Source organism: Meleagris gallopavo, chromosome 2 (assembly GCF_905368555.1).
Source record: "Meleagris gallopavo chromosome 2, MGAL_WU_HG_1.1, whole genome shotgun sequence".
Taxonomy (NCBI): domain Eukaryota; kingdom Metazoa; phylum Chordata; class Aves; order Galliformes; family Phasianidae; genus Meleagris; species Meleagris gallopavo.
The window spans coordinates 37,406,040-37,428,535 of record NC_139405.1 but is presented as its reverse complement, the minus strand read 5'-3'; the positions used below and the strand labels follow the sequence as shown (position 1 = coordinate 37,428,535).

Sequence of the window (22,496 nt, the reverse complement as noted above, 5' to 3'; positions counted from 1 at the left end):
TTTTAAATACTGATAACATGAAGATGATGTAATTCTTTCATGCAGCAACACAGTTAAAACTGACTTTCAATCTGAGCACTGAACAATACTTTTCATATAGCTTGTTGGTTAGGGTTTTTTTGTTGTTGTTTTTTTTGTTTGTTTTTAGTTTGAACATACAACAACTAATAAAAAACATACTGAGAGCTTCACAATTTAATAAAAACTCAGATATAAAGCCATTAAACTTACATATGATTGGATCTCCTTCCCCTGTTTGTTTTCTTTCCTATAACAGGAGTCCCAAAGTGTTCAGGATTTGTGAGTGGAAGCTGATCTAAAGTCTGTTGAAATAAAAAACAACAACAACAACAAAAAAAACAAACAGGTACATTCATACACAAGAACTGTGTAAGTAATTCTCCAAAATGTAAGTCTCTATTACCCAGTTAAAACAATTTTTGTCAATACAGACTGTCTCATTTCCAAAGTAAAGAGATAGAATAGATGTCACTACTTTAAGGTTTAAAAGAAACAGTTGTGTGCTTCGTGGGTTTTTGTGTGTCTGCATTTGTGCATTTGTTTCTTTTAAAGCACTCCTGTTCCCTTATATCCAAACAAAATTAATTTTCATCCAACACACGCACAAGTATTTTACTAAAGTCCTGACTTCGGACCATTCAAAGTCAGAGAATGGAGTATCAGGTATCCTCCTAACTTGGGATACTTCATCTCTAGAAGATGAATTTTTGTCTCCGTCCTATCACCAAACTAAATATTGAATCATCTATTTAGAAATGAACAAAGGTTCCCCTATAAAATGAAACAGGGAGATAACCCAGTTACAGTAAAGAAACTGATTTACTAAGAAAAAATGTGTAGTTGATATGGGACGCATTCCAAAACAAATTTGAAGTTGGTCTGATACTGAGTATTAACAATAAAACAAGACAAGAGAAAGAAAACTTCTTTCAATCAGCAAGACTGTTAAATCATCAACGCAAGCACCGCAAGGACCTCCAGTATCTTCAAGGCTGCTGTTACCTATTTAAAAGGCAATTTCAATTTAAAAGAGTTGTTCCAAATTTGAAAGCTGCTGGCATGTGTGCACATCTTTTTCTTTCTTTTAAAGGCATAACATCTTCCAGTAAACATATTCCTCTGAATCATACCTGCGAGTTGTTTGTACTGATCTGTCAATTTTATCGGCTATCACAAAATAGTTTCATCACTTATTAAAAACCAGCAGTAGTGATGTCTAAAGATTATATATATATTTATTGTTTTGCAATGGATATTTACAGATTTTTTGCAACATGTAAAGCAAAGTCACGTGATTGCTGCTTTCCATGTGAGCCACAATCCATGGACCATTAGTAATACAAAAGTGAAAAACTTGGAACATTTATTTTATACATCAAAAGTTTACATACAAAGCTGAAATTCAGCTATATTCCCAGGTTTTAAGAAACAGAATCCAAACCATTTAAGGTATATTTTACACAGTCATTATTTTTAGTCACATGGATGGACACAGCATATTGAAGACTGAGGTACAAAAGATGTATTTTAATTTTTTTTTCAATAAAGAGTTGTATTAAAATTGCTCAGTTACCTCACTTTCTGCAAAATGTCGTTCTCCTTTTAAACACAGCGAAGAGCGTCTGAGAGTCTTCTCATCACCATCATCAAATACTGTCACCAAGTAATACGTAGTGCAGAAGAACAAGAGAAAAAAAGATTTGTTTTTTCAAAATGGGGGCATCAGTAAGCAATTACTTTAGGTGTCATAACATAAGAGATAACATCTTCCTGCAGCTAGCACTTATAACAAAGCTGTGCCTAGATAGTGCTAGATATCCACCACTAGAACGTTAGTGCAAAGTGATCAAATACACAAGCTGCTGTTTCATTATAGCTACTCTGTGCTTTTATATGGTAAATGGAATATTAACTAACCAGTAGCTGAGAACATAAAATTCATAGATCAGGACACACACACACACCCCAATGCAAGCTAGAAGTGAAGAGCAATTCTTATAGCATTTTCATTTTTACAGACCATTATTTTAAAATCAGAATCTCTACCATCTTCAGCTGGAAGTTACACATACTATGGAGAAACACAGATGAACATCTGGAGAAAAAAAGTTACTGCTCACTGTTATTTAAAAGTTCAGCATTCATCTCTGCTGATTTCATCCAACTAATCTACACAATGGCAGTGATATATAGCTTAAATAGGATGACAAGTAACAGTCAAAGCACAGTCAGCAAAACCAGTTGTAGTGAGAATTGTGGAGCTCCTGCCCTCTCAATTCTCTGCTACTCATGCAGTCCCTGGGCTCCATTATCTCAAGCAACAGAATGAGGTCAACTGGAAACAAGTTTGTAAAACAGTTGGCTTTAGCTTCACAACTAATCCACTTAAATCCAGAAGTACATTGCACACGTCCAATGTATCATCTTGAGAGGCTGATAAACTGGCCATATAAAAAAGCAGACTTTTATCAAGTTGATGAAAATTTGGTATCTCAGGTTATACTTCCACTGTTCAGTCAGCAAAGAACTGAGCTTCTCTCCAGTCCCCAACAGCGATGGCAGTTATACTCCTGTCCCCACACTGCACTGACCTTGAAGACTTTCGGGGGGCAGGGAACAACCACAGCATTAGATTAAAAATTAAAGTTTCAGCAAATTCTCAACATGTCTCTTTCACTCTCATTTAAGCTCTCTTCTGTCAGTCAACAGTACTGCTGAGTTTGACTCATTAAAATTCAATCATGTGGTAGGAAAGGAAAAATACATAAGCACTTTTACAAACAAGAGACAAAATAACAGTGTTCAGAGAATTGTTGTCAACCAGCAGAAGATGCCTGGCAAGATTAGAGTTTAGTTTTCAGCCGTGTCATCAAATAGCAGGTGCAGCACTCTAGTTTCAACATCTACTAATTAAAATACACAAAACAACCAAGGTACATCAAAACTCCAGACTAATATTTATTTAATATAGAAGTAACTAGTACCTAGTTCTGAGATTCCTTTCTTCATCCCTATAATCCGCTACTATTAAAGAACAAGCAAAAACCCTACCCCTTGAGATTACCATTTTGTGTTTTACACTACAGTAATTGTTGAGTACAGTTTAGTGAAAAACAGCAATTACAGATGCACACTTGACACTTAAAAATGTGTTGAAAAAGTATCAAGGGCTGCACAAGAGAATACACCAACTTCTGAGGCACATTTCAAATGGTCAACATACAATTAAGACCTCTTGTCATTAAGTGAAATAGAAGGCAACCAGTTCCTAATTCAGTTAGTGTTAATTAACATAACTGAGTGCCCTTACATAAAGAGAGCTTATGAAAAAAGCCTATCCTCTTCAAGGGATAAGCTGACTACAAAAGGGTAAACCTATTCAGAGCTAGGTAGGCAGGCAGGTTATGTATCCTATGTGGTAATCTGCTTGTTTCCCTGTCAGACGGATCCTTAACCTTGCTCCCTAACCTAACACACTGAATGGAAAAGCATCATCATCTTAAAGACCATGTGGCCTCTATAGCACATAAGGCTTTAAAGCACATGAAATTGAAACCTAATGGGACATCTTCAAAACTAACTACTAAGCAGACATAAAAATGCGTACTACATTTTAAAACACTTAACCTGAAACTGCAAGAAAGGAAAAAAGCAAAACAGCAGCATAATGATGAAAAAAAGTGCAGAAGAAGATCACACTACTTCAACACATGAACAACAGTTATTGTTATTTCTACACACCACTGCTGCAGTGGTGCAAATGGTAACACATTAACAACTTCTGGAATGCTACTACTTCAGATCCGTTCTTCTATAAAGTCTTATTTTCCAAATCTAAGTAATTTTACTCGTGAAATAATTAATAATGTTAGTACTTTGATACTTCTCAACAAATGATAACATTAGATAACCCTGCTGGTTAAGAAGTGCACTACTTCTAAAATTTGGTAAATTTTGACCATTCCTTGAAGCTGGACTTTCACTCACATCTGCAAAGTCATCACTGCTATAGTGTGAATTTCAGACCCACTCAACTCACTGTCCTGACAAAAAGATTATTCAAACCATCTACTGCTAGAGTCAGTTCTCTCTCAAATGCATTAGTCACCAGCTGTGATGCTTTTACTGATTCTGTAAGGTCAACAAGCTTTCATCTGCTTTTATCTACTAACTCTCACATCTCTCTTCATCCTCTTTCTCAAGTGCAGGATTTTTGACAGATATCTACTTCGATTTACAAACCAGTTCCATGACACCTATCTTCAAAACTTAATCTGCTCTGGTTCCTATCTTATTCTTATTGCTGAAGTGTTAAACGCATGCTTTCTCAGAAACTTAAGTATGTGCACACACCATTCTAACACCAGCTATACCATTCTGTTCTTAGAAGCTCTCACATCTGATCTATCTCTACTAACTACCAAGTATCTATAATATCATTAATGACTGTATACTGCATGTTTCATCCTATGCTGGCCTATTTTCTCCTTTAGTCATACATTGTACTTCATAGGAAAACTGAAATATTTTCTGCAACACTTATCTAAAAGATCAGATGTAAACTCATACCTGTATTCCTTTCTGTCACGGTTTTGTGTTTTTTGGTTTTCAGTATTCCACATCATAACATCATGTAGTGCACTGGGAGTTAAAGTGTTAATGCTCCAATTCCAGTTATCTATCCCTGTACATTATGGAAGTCATGGGATCTGGCCCTTCTGGGTGGAGTGGTCTCTTACTGCCTTGCAGTGGGTGCTGGAGTTCCAAGCTTTTCAGGTTTGACTCAGTCTCAGGAACTCTCTCCTATTTTATTTGATTTATTAGTCTCAATTTCAATTAGATTGTATTGTATTGTGTTACCTTGCATTCCGATATCATAGTTAGTAAAATAAGTTTTCCTCCACAGATCACTACAGCTGTTTTTTTTTTGTTTTTTTTTTTTCCTTCCTCCCATCTCCCTATCCCTTTTCCCTTTCCCTTCCCATTTTGTGGGGCCAGAGGGGGCCCAGGGGCCTATTGCCTCCCTGTCATGGGCATAGATTGATCTAGTTAACTCTGTGACACTTTCTAAAAGGACTAAGGCTGAGGAAACTCTCCCTAAGCGGTCAACAGTGCTTTAAGCAGTAACAACTCTTAGTATGTCAATACAAGTAATTCTTGATAAGGTTCTTTCAAGATCTGGTCCTCCATCCTCCTACATGTGGAGTATCAATCAATGAGACAAATACACAACTTCTCAAGAAGTTCCTATTACAGCTTTAGCAGTACCAGTGCACAGATGGGAAGTATGTTATCACTCTACCATTGACCTGTTCTCCCCAGGATAGACTGATCTAACGGCACACAGCATCAAAGGCTAAAACTCATGATTCTAAATCCTATGTAAAATTACAATAATAATCAAGGTTTGCTTGGGGGTCTGTGGATACATCATGTGAAGTCTTAAATGTCATATACTAGAATAGGGAAAATGAACAGGAAGACCTTAAAAAAACAAGAAAAAAGCTATGACTTTGATTCTATAGCAGTTGTTATCAAGGCAAAGTATAAGAGTGGGAAACAAAACAAATATTGCAATCTGTGCTTTAAAAAAAAAATTGTTAAGCTTTGGAATATTTAATAACATATACTGTTATTACATACACTAAGAAGTGCCCAATCACAGAGCAGCTCATTTAGTCCTTATTTCACATGTCAATTTCACATTGTGATGAGTGATGTTTCCAATAAAAACACAAAAAGAAATTTTGATATTTTGTGCGGGGTTTTTGGCTTTCTGTTTCTAAACTACAAACCTTGAATATAAGAGCATCTCCAAAAAAATTTCTCTCACCATGCTTAAGACATGTCGAAGAAAAACATAGGCTACTCACTTACTTAAGTCAACAGTTTTCTTCAAATAGTTTACTGTTTATCTTACCTACAGTGTACCAACTTGCATCTGTTAATTTGTTGATAACTGCTTCCTGGTAAGTTCCATCTGGATTCTTCACTTCCACAACAGTTCCTACCTAAAATACAAAAGCCATTTAGCATTGGAACGCTTCTAAAACAGGCAATGAAGTTAACACTTTTGTATTCAGCCAACAAAGTTAATTAATATAGACACAGTTAAAGATACTACACCTCTGCAGCTTCATTTGAATCTGTTTGTACTCCTTAAAACTTCTCTTTCACTCTTCCTAAAATAAGCCTACTTAACTGAGCTGATTATTTCCTGCCAGCAGGTGGGGAACAAGAACCAGTCTCAGTGATGTCATTCTCTTGTATAAGAGCTTTTGCCCAGTTTTTGCTCTAGCTGTGTTTTCCAAAGCAACAGTAGCTAAAAATCAGGGTCAGCCAAACTTCTTAGATTTAAGTCCAAGAAGAACAAAGAGGGTTGCATCAGCCAGTATGCTGCATTCTCTTAACTACAGAGGGAAGCTTAACATGAAAAGGAAGAACTTTAGCACTGCGGCATTGCTTTCTATGCTTCATGGTTTTATCTAGTCTATGTAATAAAATAAGCCTTCCACTTCCACCTCATACTGTATATACGTGTTTATTTCAAATACTGAAGAATGCTTTTTGAAGAGCCTGCAAGATATAAAATAAGTTTCTTACCTTTAAAGGGCCCTTTATGTGGTCATCCTGTACTTCCACTGTTGAAGAGTCATGCCTAAAAGTTACCTAAAAAATATAAATCAACTGACAATCACTTGATATCATTGAGCAGCATAAGAACATGCAAATGTCAATAGCTCTTCCCTTACTCTCATCTTGCAGTTCATCATCGTAATCATTCCACTTGATGAAACTTTCACTCAAATGTTTTAGAAATGAGGAAAACTTCTTAGCTGCCAAAACTTAATTTTGTTTAACCTTTCACAAAAGACCTATTACACTCAAGGACGTGACAAAAAACAGTTTACCAATGCTGTTTAGCAGCTCAGAATTTCTGCAGGTCTCTTAATGAATGTAATTGTACTGTTAGTACCATACCAAGAAAGGAGGAAGTTCCAATGCTTCGAGCATAAATAAGTTAAGAAATGTTTACATTTCAGAGCTCTAAAATCAAACCACTTTAGTACTCATATCTAAACGCATGTAATGTGCAGAATTTTTTGCTGCTGCTTATTAAAGTGCATTTTCTTCACTACTGAAAGACCTGCATTAAATCACATAGGGTACTGCTATCAACTCAACAAAATAAACAACCCAAAGAAAATATTCTGGCCCTTCAGTGTATGCCAGCCAACCCAGCAACATGCTAGAAACTAGAAGTAAATGTCCAGATAGCTATGTTTTTAGCCTCCCAAAACAGAAGTAAATCCTGTAAACATTTCTGACGTGCTTTCTATTTAACAGCCAACGACGTAGGAATTCTTTAATCCTATGTGCACTGTCCTCAGAAAAAAATGGGCTAGATAGCCCTATTTATGATTAAATTATCCATATCAGATGCTTCTGATATTCATTATTCATTTCACTCAAAACCAACTTGATCACACCTTATGTCACAGAATCAATTGAACCTGAAGCTTTACTTCCACTCTTGCTTTAAAATCAGGGAAACCTTGAGAAAATTCTTGTGTTACATATGGGTACATTTTATTAATACCTGCAAAAGATGTTCTAAAGCTCATCAGAGAAGACCCGCTCATTGAAAGTGTCTGACATTTTATTTAGTATGCACAATAGCTAACAGTGTCATTTGAGATTCAGCTGTCAAACATTAACTCTCAGCTATAGCACTACTAGAAGTACTAGAAGTACTGCTCCAAAAGTAATGCCTCCTGTTTTATTACAATGGCCCACAACATCAGAGGTGGGTATTGGTGGTATGGCAGTAGAGGTTAAACCTTCCCACCAATATTTCATCACGTTGTTGCTGTGTGACAGACAGCAATAGAGGGGTAGTCTGACAAAACGGCATCTGATATGAAAGAGCATATGAAGCAGAAGTGCAGAATTGAATTCCTCCATATGGAAAAAACACACTCATTGACATTCATCAACGTTTGCTGAATGTTCATGGAGACCAAACAGTGGATGTGAGTACAGTGAGGCAGCGGCTGATGTGTTTCAGCAGTGGTGACAGCTGGTCATCTCCGCTAGCGCAGATTTTTACAAACTCAGCACGCAGGCTTTCATTCATCGCTGGTGAAAATGCATAGCTAATGGTGATGACTATGTTTAAAAACAGTGCTCTTCCTGTAGCTGAGAATTTGCTCTATCAAATGGTGCTGTATTCTGCTTTGTGTATCTGTTGTAGTTTCCAAGGAAATAAACAGAAAGCATTACATTTGGAGCAACCTCTCTACACCATGCTGTGGGATTTAGCTCGCAAGGGTGCCTGAAATTGTGTTCTCACGATTACTGAGGCTCCTCTGTAAAACACAGCAATAGCAAAATCTCCTTTAGAACAGTGTTTTCTAATACAAGTTCCTACTTAGGCACCTCAGGGAGAGATTTTAAGAGTTATGCAAACCTTGAGAGTAGCAAACAGCTGAGAACAAAACCTATAGCTATGGAGGAGAGCCCACTGTGACTGGCTGATTAGAAAATAAATTCACTAAAATGCTTTATTGCTCTAGAGGCAATAGTTCATGGAAGAGTTATCTTGTGGTTTTAACAGAAAATCAACGGCAACGTCAACTGAAAGTATATTCTTCTTAGAGCCACATCATCCACCTACTGGTGGCAAACACTTCCTGTCCGCCAGATAGACACAGGACATATTTTGTAACCTGAAAGCCACACCAAGAGAGAAGGATTAACAGAGCTAGTGCCACTCTTCTGAACTTAAGCCCAATTGGAACTTATGTAAAAATCAAAAGTTTGAAGTTCACATGACCACAAGATGAAATACCCAGCACATTCATTCTGATTTAGAGACCGTTTAGAGACCCAGTTTAATTCCTCTTCTGTAACTATCTTTAAGTGTATTTTACAGCAAAAAGGAAATACACCCCTCCCCAAGCCACGAGTGAGTCACAACACACTAAGATAAAAGGAGTATACATCAAACGTCTTCTGTAGTTCCAATATTGCTATTGCAGGTTTGTTTTGAAATGGTGCATTGGGGCTTTGCCTCTTTTTCAGAGGATTTTTATGTCAGCTGTTTTCACCTCTTGAGATCTTCAGACATGTTCAAAAAACCCAAAACCTGGGTATTAACAGAAATCAGATTTGATCATTGAGCCAACCTGTTTAAGTTCAGTTGGAAATTCCCTATTAATCATCATCCTGGAAAGATAGTCCTATATAGGCTCTGCAGCAGATGCTTCACTTCTTTCTACTTAATGAAGACAAACACTAAAATCAGTTTCTTTTAAAATTTCTGTGAAGGGTGCCCAAGAACAAGCTGTGGGTGAAAACAATAGCACTAATTGCATTTTAGAAGATGCTGTCAAAATAAACTGGATTAATATCTCTCTAAGAGAAGCTATAACTTATGAAGAGGGAGTGGACTGCCACTATCATTGAAAGTCTTGCTCTTCAGTCGAATTCATATTGCCTTCAACACCCTACACAAGTCCAAGCAACTCTTAAGTTTTACTTCTTTCCATGACAACGTGTGTAATGCTGATATATTGTTTAAAGTAAAATTTGATACTATTTACAGAAGTTGCCAAAGACTGCTAACCTGTGAAGTATGGATCCTGCTGATACTGAAATGATTAACACACTGCAGTGAGTTACATTAAATAAAGTTATTAAATCATTATTTAAAAAATATTGTTGATGATGGAAAAGTTATTATGGAGGCATTCCTTAGTGTTTTCTAGGAAGTGGAATTTGCAGAGGAAGAAAGCAGTTAAAAGGAGAAGCAATTAAGTGTATTTTACTTGCCTGATGATGAAAAAAAATGTTGCCACTCTCCTTTCCCAGAGCAACCAGTTATGAAACCTAAATGAACTAAAATAAACTAAAATTCCAACTAAAATTTCTGTTATGAAGCTAGCTGGCTTTGCTGCAAGTAAGAGAGAAACCCTAATGCAAAAGAGAATAGGGGATAAAATATCTTGATGTCAGAGGAAAGTCTGTTAGGTAACACAAAAATAAATGCAGCAGGTAAACTACCAAAATTCCAGACAAATTACACCACTTGGTAATAAAAATTAGAGTAAATGGTAAATAAAAATCTGCTTAGAGCTAATACTGGAGGAAAACTGCAAGTGCCAGAAACAGAGAAAAATCAAGGGATCACTGCTAAATTCAGGGACAATCTATAACTGGTGGGGGAAACTCAGTGTAAAGAGATATTGCTACTGCACTCACAAATAAAACACCTTATCACAAAATACAAGAGTAACAGTACTGGTGCTTAAATGCTCTGTGTTACACTGTAACAGTGAAGACTTCTCCTGCACAGTTGTTCCCTTTCAACCACTTTCCAATAAACAATGCAGTGACCAAGCTGCAAGTAAAGCCATACAAAAATATTTTTCAATAGACAACACAAAAGTGCAAGTGGTCATGTAAGAAGGTGGGCTACAAGTCCTCTCGAGCTGACAGTAGTTAAGACTTCACTGATGTAGGCACAATACAATTCCTGTCCTTAAATACTGATGCCTCACAGCCTAAATACCAGTACTTAATAGCTTAAGCTTAATGGTGCTGTAAAACATAAACCAGCTGATGCCGTTAATAGTTATGACTTTTTAAAGATGTCAGATTTAAGACCAGCATCTTCTCATTACAGTTAACATTAATCATCATATGTGACAATATCCTTCCCATCAGGGCTTTTAGAAACAGTCTGTTCTGCCCCTTGTATGTGCCATAAGCAGAATCAGCCAAGCACTGCACAGCAGTTTATGATGGAAACTCTTCAATATGGGATTGCTTCCACTCACAGTATGTTTTTCACTTCTTTTCCAAGTAGGTAAGAAAAATATTGTCACTATAAATACATTTTCTTCTACATAAGTGCTCTTGATCCTCGTCCTTTATATTTCCACGTAAGATTAAGGTCATCTGCTCCCACATTAGAAGCTTTTAGGGAAACGCAGCAGAAATAAGGCCTTTCTACAGCACAGACCTACTACATAACAAACATAGCCAAAATACTGTTCTTTTTATTTCTAAAAATCAAACAAAACAAAACAATACCCCATATCTTAAATTCCTAATAAATGTTAAAGCATGTCTCCTCTGTTCCCTCCCCACATTTTTGTTATTTCTATTGCACATGGCTTACAGTGATTCAATCAGTCATTAACTAGTCACTATAAAGATTAAGTGAGATTCCCTGCTTGCTATTCTGTAGGAATTAATACTCCAGGTCTTTGTTGGAAGACAGCAGGGCTTTATCTCATTCCTGAAGCATTATCTAGCTGCAACTGCTAATTGGCAGTGACCTGTGCTCCTGAAGTAAAATAAACCCACATTAGATCTACTTTGAGGAGTTCTGTCTATCCCCTCACGACATTATCCCATACATAAACTTACTTGCCATTGTAATCAGTTACTTCAGGTCAGCCTATGGCACTGAAGGCCACAGAGAGTGGAGGCAGACAGATGACAAAGCAGTGAAAGAAACAAGATGTATTCAACCGCGTGGGGAGGAGTGTAGGAGGAACCCCTCCTACCCCCACAACAACAACAAGCTTATTGTTATTGTAGTAACTGCATTGTCAAACTCCAAGGGAAGGAGTATTTTGAACACAGATCACTTCCCCTCTCCCCCCCAAAAAACCCACACACATTTATAGGAAAATCACATACCTTGACTTTGACAAGTCTTTTTGCTGTCTTGATCTTGGCTTCACAGAAGGCTCCTCTATACTTTGCACTCACATCAGTGCCCACTGTAAGATACGGAGGCTCATCGATGGCCTGGAACAGAAAGGAAAATAGCTGGTTTTTAATTGCTGGCCACTGACAATAGAGCTGTCATTGTTTCACTAGCTTTTGTGGACAGAGTATTTACAAAACAGCCCCGAAACCCGACAGTATACGTATGTCGTAGCACTAGAAACACTGCTCGTGCAATAGCTACCATAAATACAATCATCTGACACCACAGTTGTCTGAAATGGGTCACCACCTGAGGATGCAGTAAGTAGATGACCAATTCACTGCCAACTGAATGCTTCACCTTCTCCTACAATTGCCTCAAAATTCGATACAGCTCGTGAACACACTGGTGTTTGCTTTAGTTCCCACAAATACTAATGAAAAATGAAGCTGAATGAAGTAGAAAAATCTCTGGAGAAACTTGGCTTCTTTTACTTTTGAATGAAGTAAATCATATGGAAGGACGCTTGCCAGGAGTGTCCTGAGAGACAAAGTAGTGCAGGAGAACAAAGACAGGATGAACACACAGCAAAGGGCAAGGGCCCAGACGAAAGAAGAGGCCCTCTAACAAATAACAGGAGAAACAGGGAACATCCAAGCAGAAAAATAGAAAACAAGAGAGGAGGGAAACAAAAGTTTTAGAGTGCAGGAGGAAAATAAGGGTCCAAATAGCATGCAGAGAGGGCATATCAAAGGCTCTGCTCCTTCAAAGGAGGGCCATATCCTCTCATCCAACCTCACATACTGTCATCTGGGAAAGGAGATTCTGGATACCTGAATTACCTCTCTCAATCATTTTGTAGAAACTAGGTCAGAAGAAAGAAGGCAGAGGAGACCTGCAACAACAGTGAGCTACATCTCCAAGAGTTGCAAGCCTCCGTGCAGCCCCAAATAACAACCAGGAAGAGAGATTTAAGCCCTCCAAGCCCACGTTATGTTTCTGCATCTCAAGGGACTCAGACACAACTTACAAGAAGCAACTCTGGCACATTCCAAGATATCTGCAGAATATTGGAAAACAAAACTTGAAATTGAGACGCATAAGATGCTGCAGTGTTAGCTACATATTAATTACGTTTTACCTTGATTCTTCCTTCAAGTCTAATGCTCATTTTCAGGTAACAGATTATTTTCCAGACAGAACATCAGCAAACTTTTCAACCTGTGCTTGCAAAGATAATCAGAAACCTAAATGCTCTAGTGAATCTTCCTCAACCTCTTGCTCCCTTCTCTGTATGTATACACAACTGTACCAGAGTACTATAACCATAAACATCTATCCATTTCTACTACAAATTTAGTAACAATAAAATTCAACTAAGATTAAGTAGATAGCTGTTAGCAGTGTGAGGATTCTGATATCCATTTCCTTCTTGCTTCTCTAACAGTGCTAACACACTTGCCTTCGAGGCAGGCTGCAATGCTTTTCTGCAACTTCTCTTGGAAGGATGCTGAAAGAGGGACTTGGACAGCAATAAACTTCATTTTGCTGAGTGCTCACAGTTAATCAAGTGTCAACATAAATCTGAATGGGGAAAATTGCCACAGATTCTCCTGCTAAGTAAGCAATGCCCTAGGAGGGGTGCATTCTCCTGTTCTCCTCCGCTTTTAATAGAAGAAACTCCTCAGTGCTACAGTGCTGCTAAGTCCTTCAGGATGGTTGATCTTCCAAGAGTCAGAAGGAAGCACAAAGTATTATTTTAAGAAGACAGATCTGATTTGGGTCTGCATGGATGCACAGAGCTTGAATCCTCCTATAAGCAAGCACTGTGAGTTCGATGCGTCAGTACCTGTCTACACTTCCCTATACAGCCAAACAGATGATCCCAAGGATGGATCCAACATTAGGTTTAGCTTATGGAAAATTAAGAATGTTTTTTCTTCATTACTTCTGAACCTGAATTTAAAAAGCAGAAACAAGACAATCAATCCTGAACTTTAATTAAAAAGCAGAAGGGAGACAATCTGAAGCTGTGGCATTGGTTAGGAAGTTCATGATAGAAGAAGAAACAACTCCGCAGCCATCAGCAAACTTTAAAATAGGATTTCAAATTCCTTTTATAACGACTTTATTCATTAACAGTATTGATTAATTTATTATTACTCTGGCTTATTTTGAAAAGCTTTTCTAAAAATTCTATTCATTTGAAGAATGAACATCTGGAAGAAATGATTTTTATCACATCACAGTGATCACATAATGATCTTTATCATATCACAGAAGTTCATTTTAATCCCTGACCTAAATCTCCTGAAGTTACTTTTTAAAACAGTTAACCCGTTTCCACGGAATTCATTAATATTTACAACTGTAAGTAGATTAATTCTGAACATCAAACATACGGACCACTTGTTTACCCACTGTAAGAATGTTTACTAAAAAAGAAGTATTGGAGCGGCTTTTGGCATGAAAATTTATAGCGGTGAAACACATTTCTTCATTTAAATGTATAAATGATTCACAGTAGTTGAAGTATGAAATGGCCATATGAAATCTTCAAAGGATACACCAAACAAAAATTTTCTACAATTTCATCATTCCATTGAAACACATTAAACGATTCCTCCCCAAACCAGTCAAGTTTTTTTGAAATCCACCCCTCATTCAGACAGACAGACCAGCTGAAAATGGTAGGTTAAAACAACTAGAGAGACGTGATGCATCAGAGAACGCAAACAAGGAATGCAAACAGCAGTGATCAAAGTCTGGCATTCATTTCATGTAATTCTGATGGCAACGTTGTTATTTTCACCATCTCTAAATGAGTCACCTGTTCTCAAACAGGTTTCAGTCAATTCCACCAGAATTAGACGGGGATTAAAAATAAGTATACAGCTATTTTTACCTTTCTGTTATTCCTTCTCTTTGTGCTTACGTCACTTAATAGACATGCTTATACTCAGACTGAATGCATTTTTTCGCATTTAATTTTGACGTGCTTCAGCAGGATTTGCTTTTATTCTTTCTTTGCTTTTCAGAGCGTTAAAATGCAGCTGAAATCTGAGAACACGGTTCACTCATTTTGGAGCACGCTGAGATTCTCTCTGCAGTGTTGCAACCACCTCTGAGGGGAGGGGGAGGCAGCACCGAGTGCTCTAAAGCACGAAGTTCTGAGCTTCTTAGAAGTACCAAAGGCTTCATATTGAGACAATTGCTGGTCTACACTACGGTACTGGTCCGGGATCTCTGGGATGGAATCAATGAATCAAAAAGGTTGTAAATGCCTCTAAGATCATCGAGTCCAACTGTCCACTGACCACCAAACTAAACCACATCCCTAAGTCCTACACCTACCCTTTCCTTGAACACCTCCAGAGACAGTGACTCCACCACCTCACTGCACTTTCTGGGAACAAATTCTTTGTAATATTCAACCTGAAATGCAGCCTCTGCCTTCATTTTGTTGTGAAGCATGCTCGCCTGAGTTTCCTCTTACGTCCGGACATAAAGTCCAGCGTTTTGCGAGCTATGGATAATAACTGCCTTCTCAGCAGCCTATGATAAAAACCATCAATAAGGTTTTGCTAAAAGGGAAAACCAAGAAGTATGCCCAGCACGCACCACTGCTCATTTAAAGACAGACCGCGAACTTCTCAATCAGAGCAGCTTCAACACAACGCCTCACCCCCTAGGCTTCCTTCTCTCTCTCCCTCCCTCCCTCCGCGTTCACACGTCTCTACATCCTCTCGGAACGCCTTTCAGCTCACGCAGGAGCAATAACAGGCGCCGGCGCCGTCCGGCAGCCCGTCCCCCCGGAACCAAGAAGCGCGGGGTCCCGCAGCCGCCAGCCGGTGAGGGGGCGCCCCGCCCCGCGCCGAGGCCGCAGCCCGCTCCATCCCGCAGGTGCGGCGAGGCACGGCGGGGGCGGGCGGGCCCCGCGGCTCTCAGCGCTGCGCCGAGAGGAGGGGCCGCGCCGCCGAGCTGCCACAAGTTTCCGCCCGCCCGAGCCGGCGCCCGGGCCGCGGCAGATTATGCGGGGATCGGCGCGAGACTAAATTCGGCCCCGTAAGGCGATTGCCTGGCAAAGCCGCGGGCGGGGCCCCGGGGCGAGGCGACGGGCCGGGCGGTCTCCGCACGCGGTACCCGCCCGCACCGCGAAGCCGCCCGCGGCTCCGAGCGCCCAGCGGCGCTGCCGGGCCCGCTCTGCCAGCGCCTCGGAGGGAGGGAGGGAGGGGGTTCACACAGTCCTCCGGAGCGTTTCAGAACGAACGGCTGAAAATTAGAATTTTAAATGGTGGCATCGTGTTTTTACATACCTTTTAAGGCTGTTAAAGAGGTCGGCTTTCCGTGTTTTTCTAGACATTTTTCAGCTACGTGGGATGAAATCATCCTCACGCCTCCCCTTTCAGCTGTGCTGCTATATTCAACTCCTTTGTGAAGCCTGTCGTGCCGCACCGCAGCCGCTGGAGCTGCTTTACATTGTCCTCTGCCCGTAAGTGCTTCTAACGCAGTGTGTGAATATATTATTCGTCTCCTAATCTGTATTCCTCTGCACCACACACAGGATGTTCCAAGTAAACCACATGAAAACAAGATTAAGCATTCAATCTAGAAACACAGCAGACATGCTTAGCAGCAAAGCCTGCAGGACTGCTTTCAGAACCTCATGCAAAGAACAAACCGAGTCTGTACCTTCCCTTTGTCTCTCACAAAGTTTGAATAGCCAGGACTGCTACCTCCCATTAACCATTCAAAGCTCAGGGTATGCTTACAGTTTAGAGAACTCTTAAGACAGTAGCAAAATATTCCCCCAAAAGTCCAACGTAAAAACTAGTAAATGACTGATTTTAGTTTTTAAATGGTAACTTCACATTCGTTTTCAATAGAGAAGGGTTAGGGAAAGCTTTAATGAAGACTCGACATCCCCTCCCCAGCCAGTATCCAATTCCCTAACAAGAGAAAATAACTACAAGGCCCAGCATCTTACTCTTTTCTTGTTCATATTAAGCAAGACACAGCAAAACTTTTTTTGACACTCCATCCCTATTTAAAAGCTACCTTTCAAAAGGCAAATATTTTCTCATCCTTTGCATATCTGCTATAATTGAAGATGGAATCATCCAGTTTACAAGCAGAACCCTTGCAGCGAATGGTATCCTGGGCTCCATCAGAAGAGGGGTGGCCAGCAGGGACAGGGAGGTGATTGTCCCCCTCTACGCTGCTCTTGTGAGGCCCCATCTGGAGTACTGTCTTCAGGTCTGCAGCCACCAGTACAAGAAAGACAGGGAGCTGTTGAAGAGGGTCCAGAGGAGAGCCACAAAGATGATCAGAGGACTGGAGCACCTTCCCTATGAAGACAGGCTGAGGGAGCTGGGCTTGTTCAGCCTGGAGGAAAGAAGGCTGTGGGGTGACCTCATTGCAGCCTTTCAGTAACTAAAGGGAGCCTACAGACAGGAGGGGAATCAACTCTTTGAAAGGGTAGATAACTGCAGGATGAGGGGAAATAGTTTGAAGTTGATGGAGGGGAGATTTAGGTTGGATGTCAGAGGGAAGTTCTTTACAGAGAGAGTGGTGAGGTGCTGGAACAGGCTGCCCAGAGAGGTTGTGGATGCCCTATCCCTGGAGGTGTTCAAGGTCAGATTGGATGGGGCTCTGGGCAGCCTGGTCTGGTATTAAATGGGGAGGGTGGTGGCCCTGCCTGTGGCAGGGGGGTTGGACACTCATGATCCAGGTCCCTTCCAACCCTGGCCATTCTGTGATTCTGTGATTTTACTATTTCAACTACAACCTTCCTCTGTCTCACAAATTGGCACTGAAACACCCAACCAGCCCACCACTACAGTGAAACATTCTTCAATCCAGGTTCTTCAACCTGTCTTCTCGTGGACAGTGCAAGCTGCAGATGGCTCATAATTCCCATGCTGTCCTGTAGCATTAACACCCACCCTGAAGCCATTCAAGGGAGGTTCTGAACATGTGGGGACAATAATGGCTTGAAGACATTCAGATGTTAAAAGAGCACTGATTTAGGGGAGAAACAAGGATAAATCCAACATCTCCTAGACAAGTTTTAAAGAACCACTTTCATGAAAATGGGGGAATCTACAAAGAAACCATTAAAACACTTTCACCCCAATTACTAAGATACTTAACTTCAATAAAGATTACTACTAAGATTATTAACTTCAACGTTTTCAGACTGCCTGAAGTTCCACCCAGTAGCAGAGATCTGCCCACACACTGCAGAATCTGTCTCTTAATAAACAAAATTACTCAGTGCAATTACAGATGCAACTTCTCACTTACAGCTCAACCTGTTGTGGTTTAGGAGGACACATAGCTTCACAGCAAGAGCAGACACACAGGAACAGCCTATTACTTAGGTGCAGCACTTACTTCTTAAGCCAAATAGCCCATCCTCTGCCTCCCAGAAATGAGGGCACTGCAACAGGAAGCATGATGAATTTTTCTATACACTCACCAACTACAGCACAGAAAGATGCACGCTGATGGCTTCTCATATGGAAAGACTATTCCACAAAAGCATAAGAGAGGGCTTGCAGGTAAATTTACTTCAGACTGCCAACCAGAACAGGGCTCCATTGCTTTGTTGCTGTTGTATTGATCACAGAAAGGTCAAATCCACTGATTTTGAAATTTATGAAGAAGCATTGTTCAATGCTCTCAACATTCTGTTCACAAACCATAATTAAGCTAGGAGCATCCCGATCAAACTGAACACTTGCAAATCCAAGGGGGGAAAGGGAGTCTTTTTGTAGCAGAAATCAGTTCCAGTTTCCATTGGAAAATGGTCAGGAAGTTTCAAGTAACACCTCACCAGTTGCAAACATACCATAATTGTGGCATAAGGTTTTTTCATGTTTTTATTTAAGTTGGAAGCTAACAGAAGCTAGTGTCCAGATGTCTGAAGTCATAAACCAACTTCTGACAGTTTTTAGAGTTCTTTACAGGTGTAAAGGGGATATTTTCTTTATTTGAAATTCTCAGCTACCTTAGCACCACGCCTGGCTTATTCCAAATTCTGAAAGGCTTCAAAAGGCACAAAAGCTCTCCAAATAAAAATGGGCCATCTGGCAAAGATTTACAGGTTCTACGATCATGAAAGGCCTAGTGACCCAAAACAAGAGGTTCATTCCAGTAACAGGCAATACTCCTTTCTTATCCAACATTGTATGTTTTAAATGCAAAATGGATTTTCATTATTTTTGCTTATTTGTGTAAAGCTGGATTTCTCTGGAACTAGTAACTCCATTGCTTTCGTTTCTTTTAAATTTTGGAGTGGGGTCTTAAAACTACAGTAAGTTGCTAGATATAGAATTGCAAAAATATTTGTGCTCAGACAATGAAAAATATGTCAAACACTTAAAAGTCAGTCTATCTTCATTTTAGCCAAAGAGCAACTGCATTCTCCATTCGGAAATTCATGGAGTAGTGTCATTTTCAAACATTTAAATTGAAAATTACAGAACAGCAATTCCATACAGGTTGCTATGCTCTCTCTCTCTGTCTCTCTCTCTCTGTCTCTCTCTCTCTCTCTCTCTCTCTCTCTATTCCAACACAAAGAATGCAAATCACTGAATTTTGGTTCTAACTTGGTCACAGACTTCCTGCCCACATCCACACAACTCAGCAGGCACGTAGCAGCTTTCAAGTCTGGCAGAATGTGGCTACTCTGCATCCTTCTCAAAGGGGAGATTTGATGTTTATACAACATCAAATTTGATGTTTATACAACATCAAATCTGGAGATATTTTTTTTTTTTAGATTTTTTTTTCCTATATCAGTATAGCATACTACTCTATAATAACGTTTTAGTCAACCAAACACTGTCCATTGCTCTCTCTAAAAAAATAAAAATTAAAAATAAATTCCCATTCCTTTTTAATTCCTTACATAGGTCTCTTTCCTTGTTCTGTATTGCTGAAAGACCAATGAAGAAAAGATATTTTGAATGTCTGCTCCCCCTGCTTATCATGCTGCATATAAAAATCTTTTTCCCCCCTAAGTCAATCATCGCCATAGTTACCAGACTGCAATTCTCTGTGAGGTTTAACCAAATACTCGATCTGTTTAGCATTATGCTGCAGTACTGCAAATGGTACAGCTTCATTAATTTTGGTCAGGCCTGCTTTTTGGCAGCTTATAGCAGTATGTGCCAAGTGAGGTCTGAGCATCAAGTTTCTGCATGTACAGATGAAAAAACTTAACTTGATAAAAGTTATCAGTGAGAGACTTTTTAGACAGAGATACTTGAATGACTTTTCTGCCCTCGTGTTGTAGTGCAAGAACCAAAAATCCATCATATTTGAATGCATTTAAGTAAATACGTCTCAACAATATGTTCGTTAAAATAATGTAATAAGGTTTGTCCCCGATAGCTGTCTTGTATTTGAATATTAAGTTGGATCTCTCTTGACAAATACATTTACACTTCTTTTTTTAAAGTAAGATTTAAAAGCTTCAGATAACACTTCATATCCTTGTTTAAATTTACCAGGTCTGGACAACTTGCCTCTGTTTTAAAAGCATGCATAAATCTGGAAACGCTGCTAGGTGTGGAAAGCTTGGTATGTTTCAAAGGATTGTAAAGAAGAGAAGCTAACGATACGCTTTTCCAAATCGACTGCAGCAAAGATTTGATGGTTTCAAATGAAACAGTGCAGACTCCCTGAGCAAAATAATAAAGGGACTACTACAGGACTACATGAAAGCTGAAGATCCATCTTTAAAAGCAAACAATAAAATTAATTCTTCGCCAATGTGTCTATTGCCAGTCAAAGATAATATAATGATTTTATTTTTCATATGTAGTTCTTAAAAATTCAGTGCAAAGACAAAGAACAGTAAAACCTGTTTTGTATTTTGTTTGTATTCCACAGCACACCTATTCAAAATCAGATTAAAACAGTCATGAAAAAAAGGACGACAGTGTTTTCAGTTAAAAACAGTGAATACTGAAACTGATATCAGATATACAAACAGTGAATAGAAATTAAAAATCAGATCCTCATCTAAGAATGTTGGGGGGGGAGGGAGCGTTCCACTCTAATTGTACTATGTTAAGCTTCTGTTTATTATCATCTACTTTTAAAATATTTTCTGTAGTCTAAATTTTCAGGAACTAATTCATAACAAATTGAAAAATGGAGCCTTAAGATGAACCATAAACCACAACTTCTTTTTCTTCAAGCAAAAGAAAACTTCTTGCCTTGGCTTATTTACATACTTACAACAACTCTTCTATACAAGTTATTGGGAAGAAAAAGTGAGGGGAATTACTTTTATTCATAAATTATAAGAGAAAGACAAAGTTGAAGGGATGGAATGCACTCGTGCAAAAAACACCAGCAGAATAAGATTTCTAGAACACTGATCCAAGTCATTTCACTAACTACAGCCACCATTTTCTTAGTTTTATATTTTTTAAGGATGTCTTGATAAACTTATACTATGAAATCTTTAGCATCTGCTTTAAGATGTTACACTGTATAGTTAGCATGAAAATACACCTGGTACAAATCATGACTGTAGGTGATCTGTAGATTAGTACACAGTTTTTTAAATATCACATTAAAAAATAAAACCAACAGTCACAGAATAACACATTGTTTACTTACTCAGATGAAGACTAACAGGTTGCAATTTTTATTGTGGTGTTGCCATTATTGCTAACTCCAAGACTGACAAACCAACACCAGAAGTGGTGTCAAAGCCATACACAACTATCAACTAACACAAAAAAAACTAATAAGAAAAAGTGAAGATGCAGCATTTCTTTCTTACTGATTAGAAAGCAATCCTAAAGACAGCTTATCTGGCAAATTACAGGTCCACACATCAAAGCCTAACATTCATGAACTAAGAATGTGCATACAGTCACCGCACGTTGGTTATTCTGACAAAACGTGGTCACAGCAGATGGCCATTTTATCCTTCCATGCTTCCAGTAGCTGTTCATGGGCAGGTGTACATACAGCAACACAAGAAATTTTAGAGTGAAAATCTCTCTCTCCTGCCTATCATGCTACCTCAACTGCTGCCCAATCATTTCACGTAAAATTTCTGGTCAGGGACAGGTCATTCAAGGAGAAACTATGAAAATGAGTTTAGAAAATGTCTACAGTGAGATCAAAATAACTTAATCTAACCAATTTATTGAAGACTAAGTTCAGATGGATGAGATCCTTGGCAACACCAAACAAACTTAATTACACATAAAAGGTTAGAAAGGCCATTCCTCAAGGCCAGATAATTTTAACTGTATTATTCATAACAGATGTCTGTCAAATCTATTCTTAAACTCAGGGGTGAATATACCATACTCTCTGTAGGCAATATATTCCAGTGCTCATACAGTTTTCTGTATCATCTCATCTAAATTTTCTTGGCTGCTGTTGTCTGTCTTATCAATACTGCATACAGAGAGCAATGTGCTTTTACTTTCTCTGCAGCTTTCACATTTAAAAAGATGTGATTCCTTAGAGTAAATCCATCTCTCAAAGGTAAACAAAACAAAAAAGTAAGTTATTGCGAACGTTTTAATTACAGTCCCTATTTCTTAGGCACTTCATATTTCTAATTGCTTTCCTCTGGAATTTGTTCAAATTATCTTACATCTTTCTTGAAGTTCAGTGCCCAAAACCAGACATGGTATTTCAGGTACAGCCTAATTGCTAGCAAAAGAAGCTAACAGACCCTTTCACAGTTTACAAATGGTTTTTTACTTTC

At 38.9% G+C, this 22,496-nt stretch overlaps 1 protein-coding gene across 4 annotated transcripts in view; it reads right to left on the bottom strand.

The window, feature by feature from the left end:
• Positions 1–22,496, bottom strand: part of ARID4B (AT-rich interaction domain 4B) — an 85,889-nt gene that overhangs the window by 43,729 nt on the left and 19,664 nt on the right. For all 4 annotated transcript variants that reach the window (XM_085219697.1, XM_085219701.1, XM_085219699.1 and 1 more), the window contains exons 3-7: positions 11,734–11,844; positions 6,625–6,690; positions 5,942–6,032; positions 1,595–1,674; positions 232–323 (exon numbers count right to left, since the gene is read on the bottom strand). In XM_085219697.1, coding sequence (XP_085075823.1) covers positions 232–323; positions 1,595–1,674; positions 5,942–6,032; positions 6,625–6,690; positions 11,734–11,844 — 440 coding nt within the window. The remainder of the gene's footprint in view (positions 1–231; positions 324–1,594; positions 1,675–5,941; positions 6,033–6,624; positions 6,691–11,733; positions 11,845–22,496) is intronic.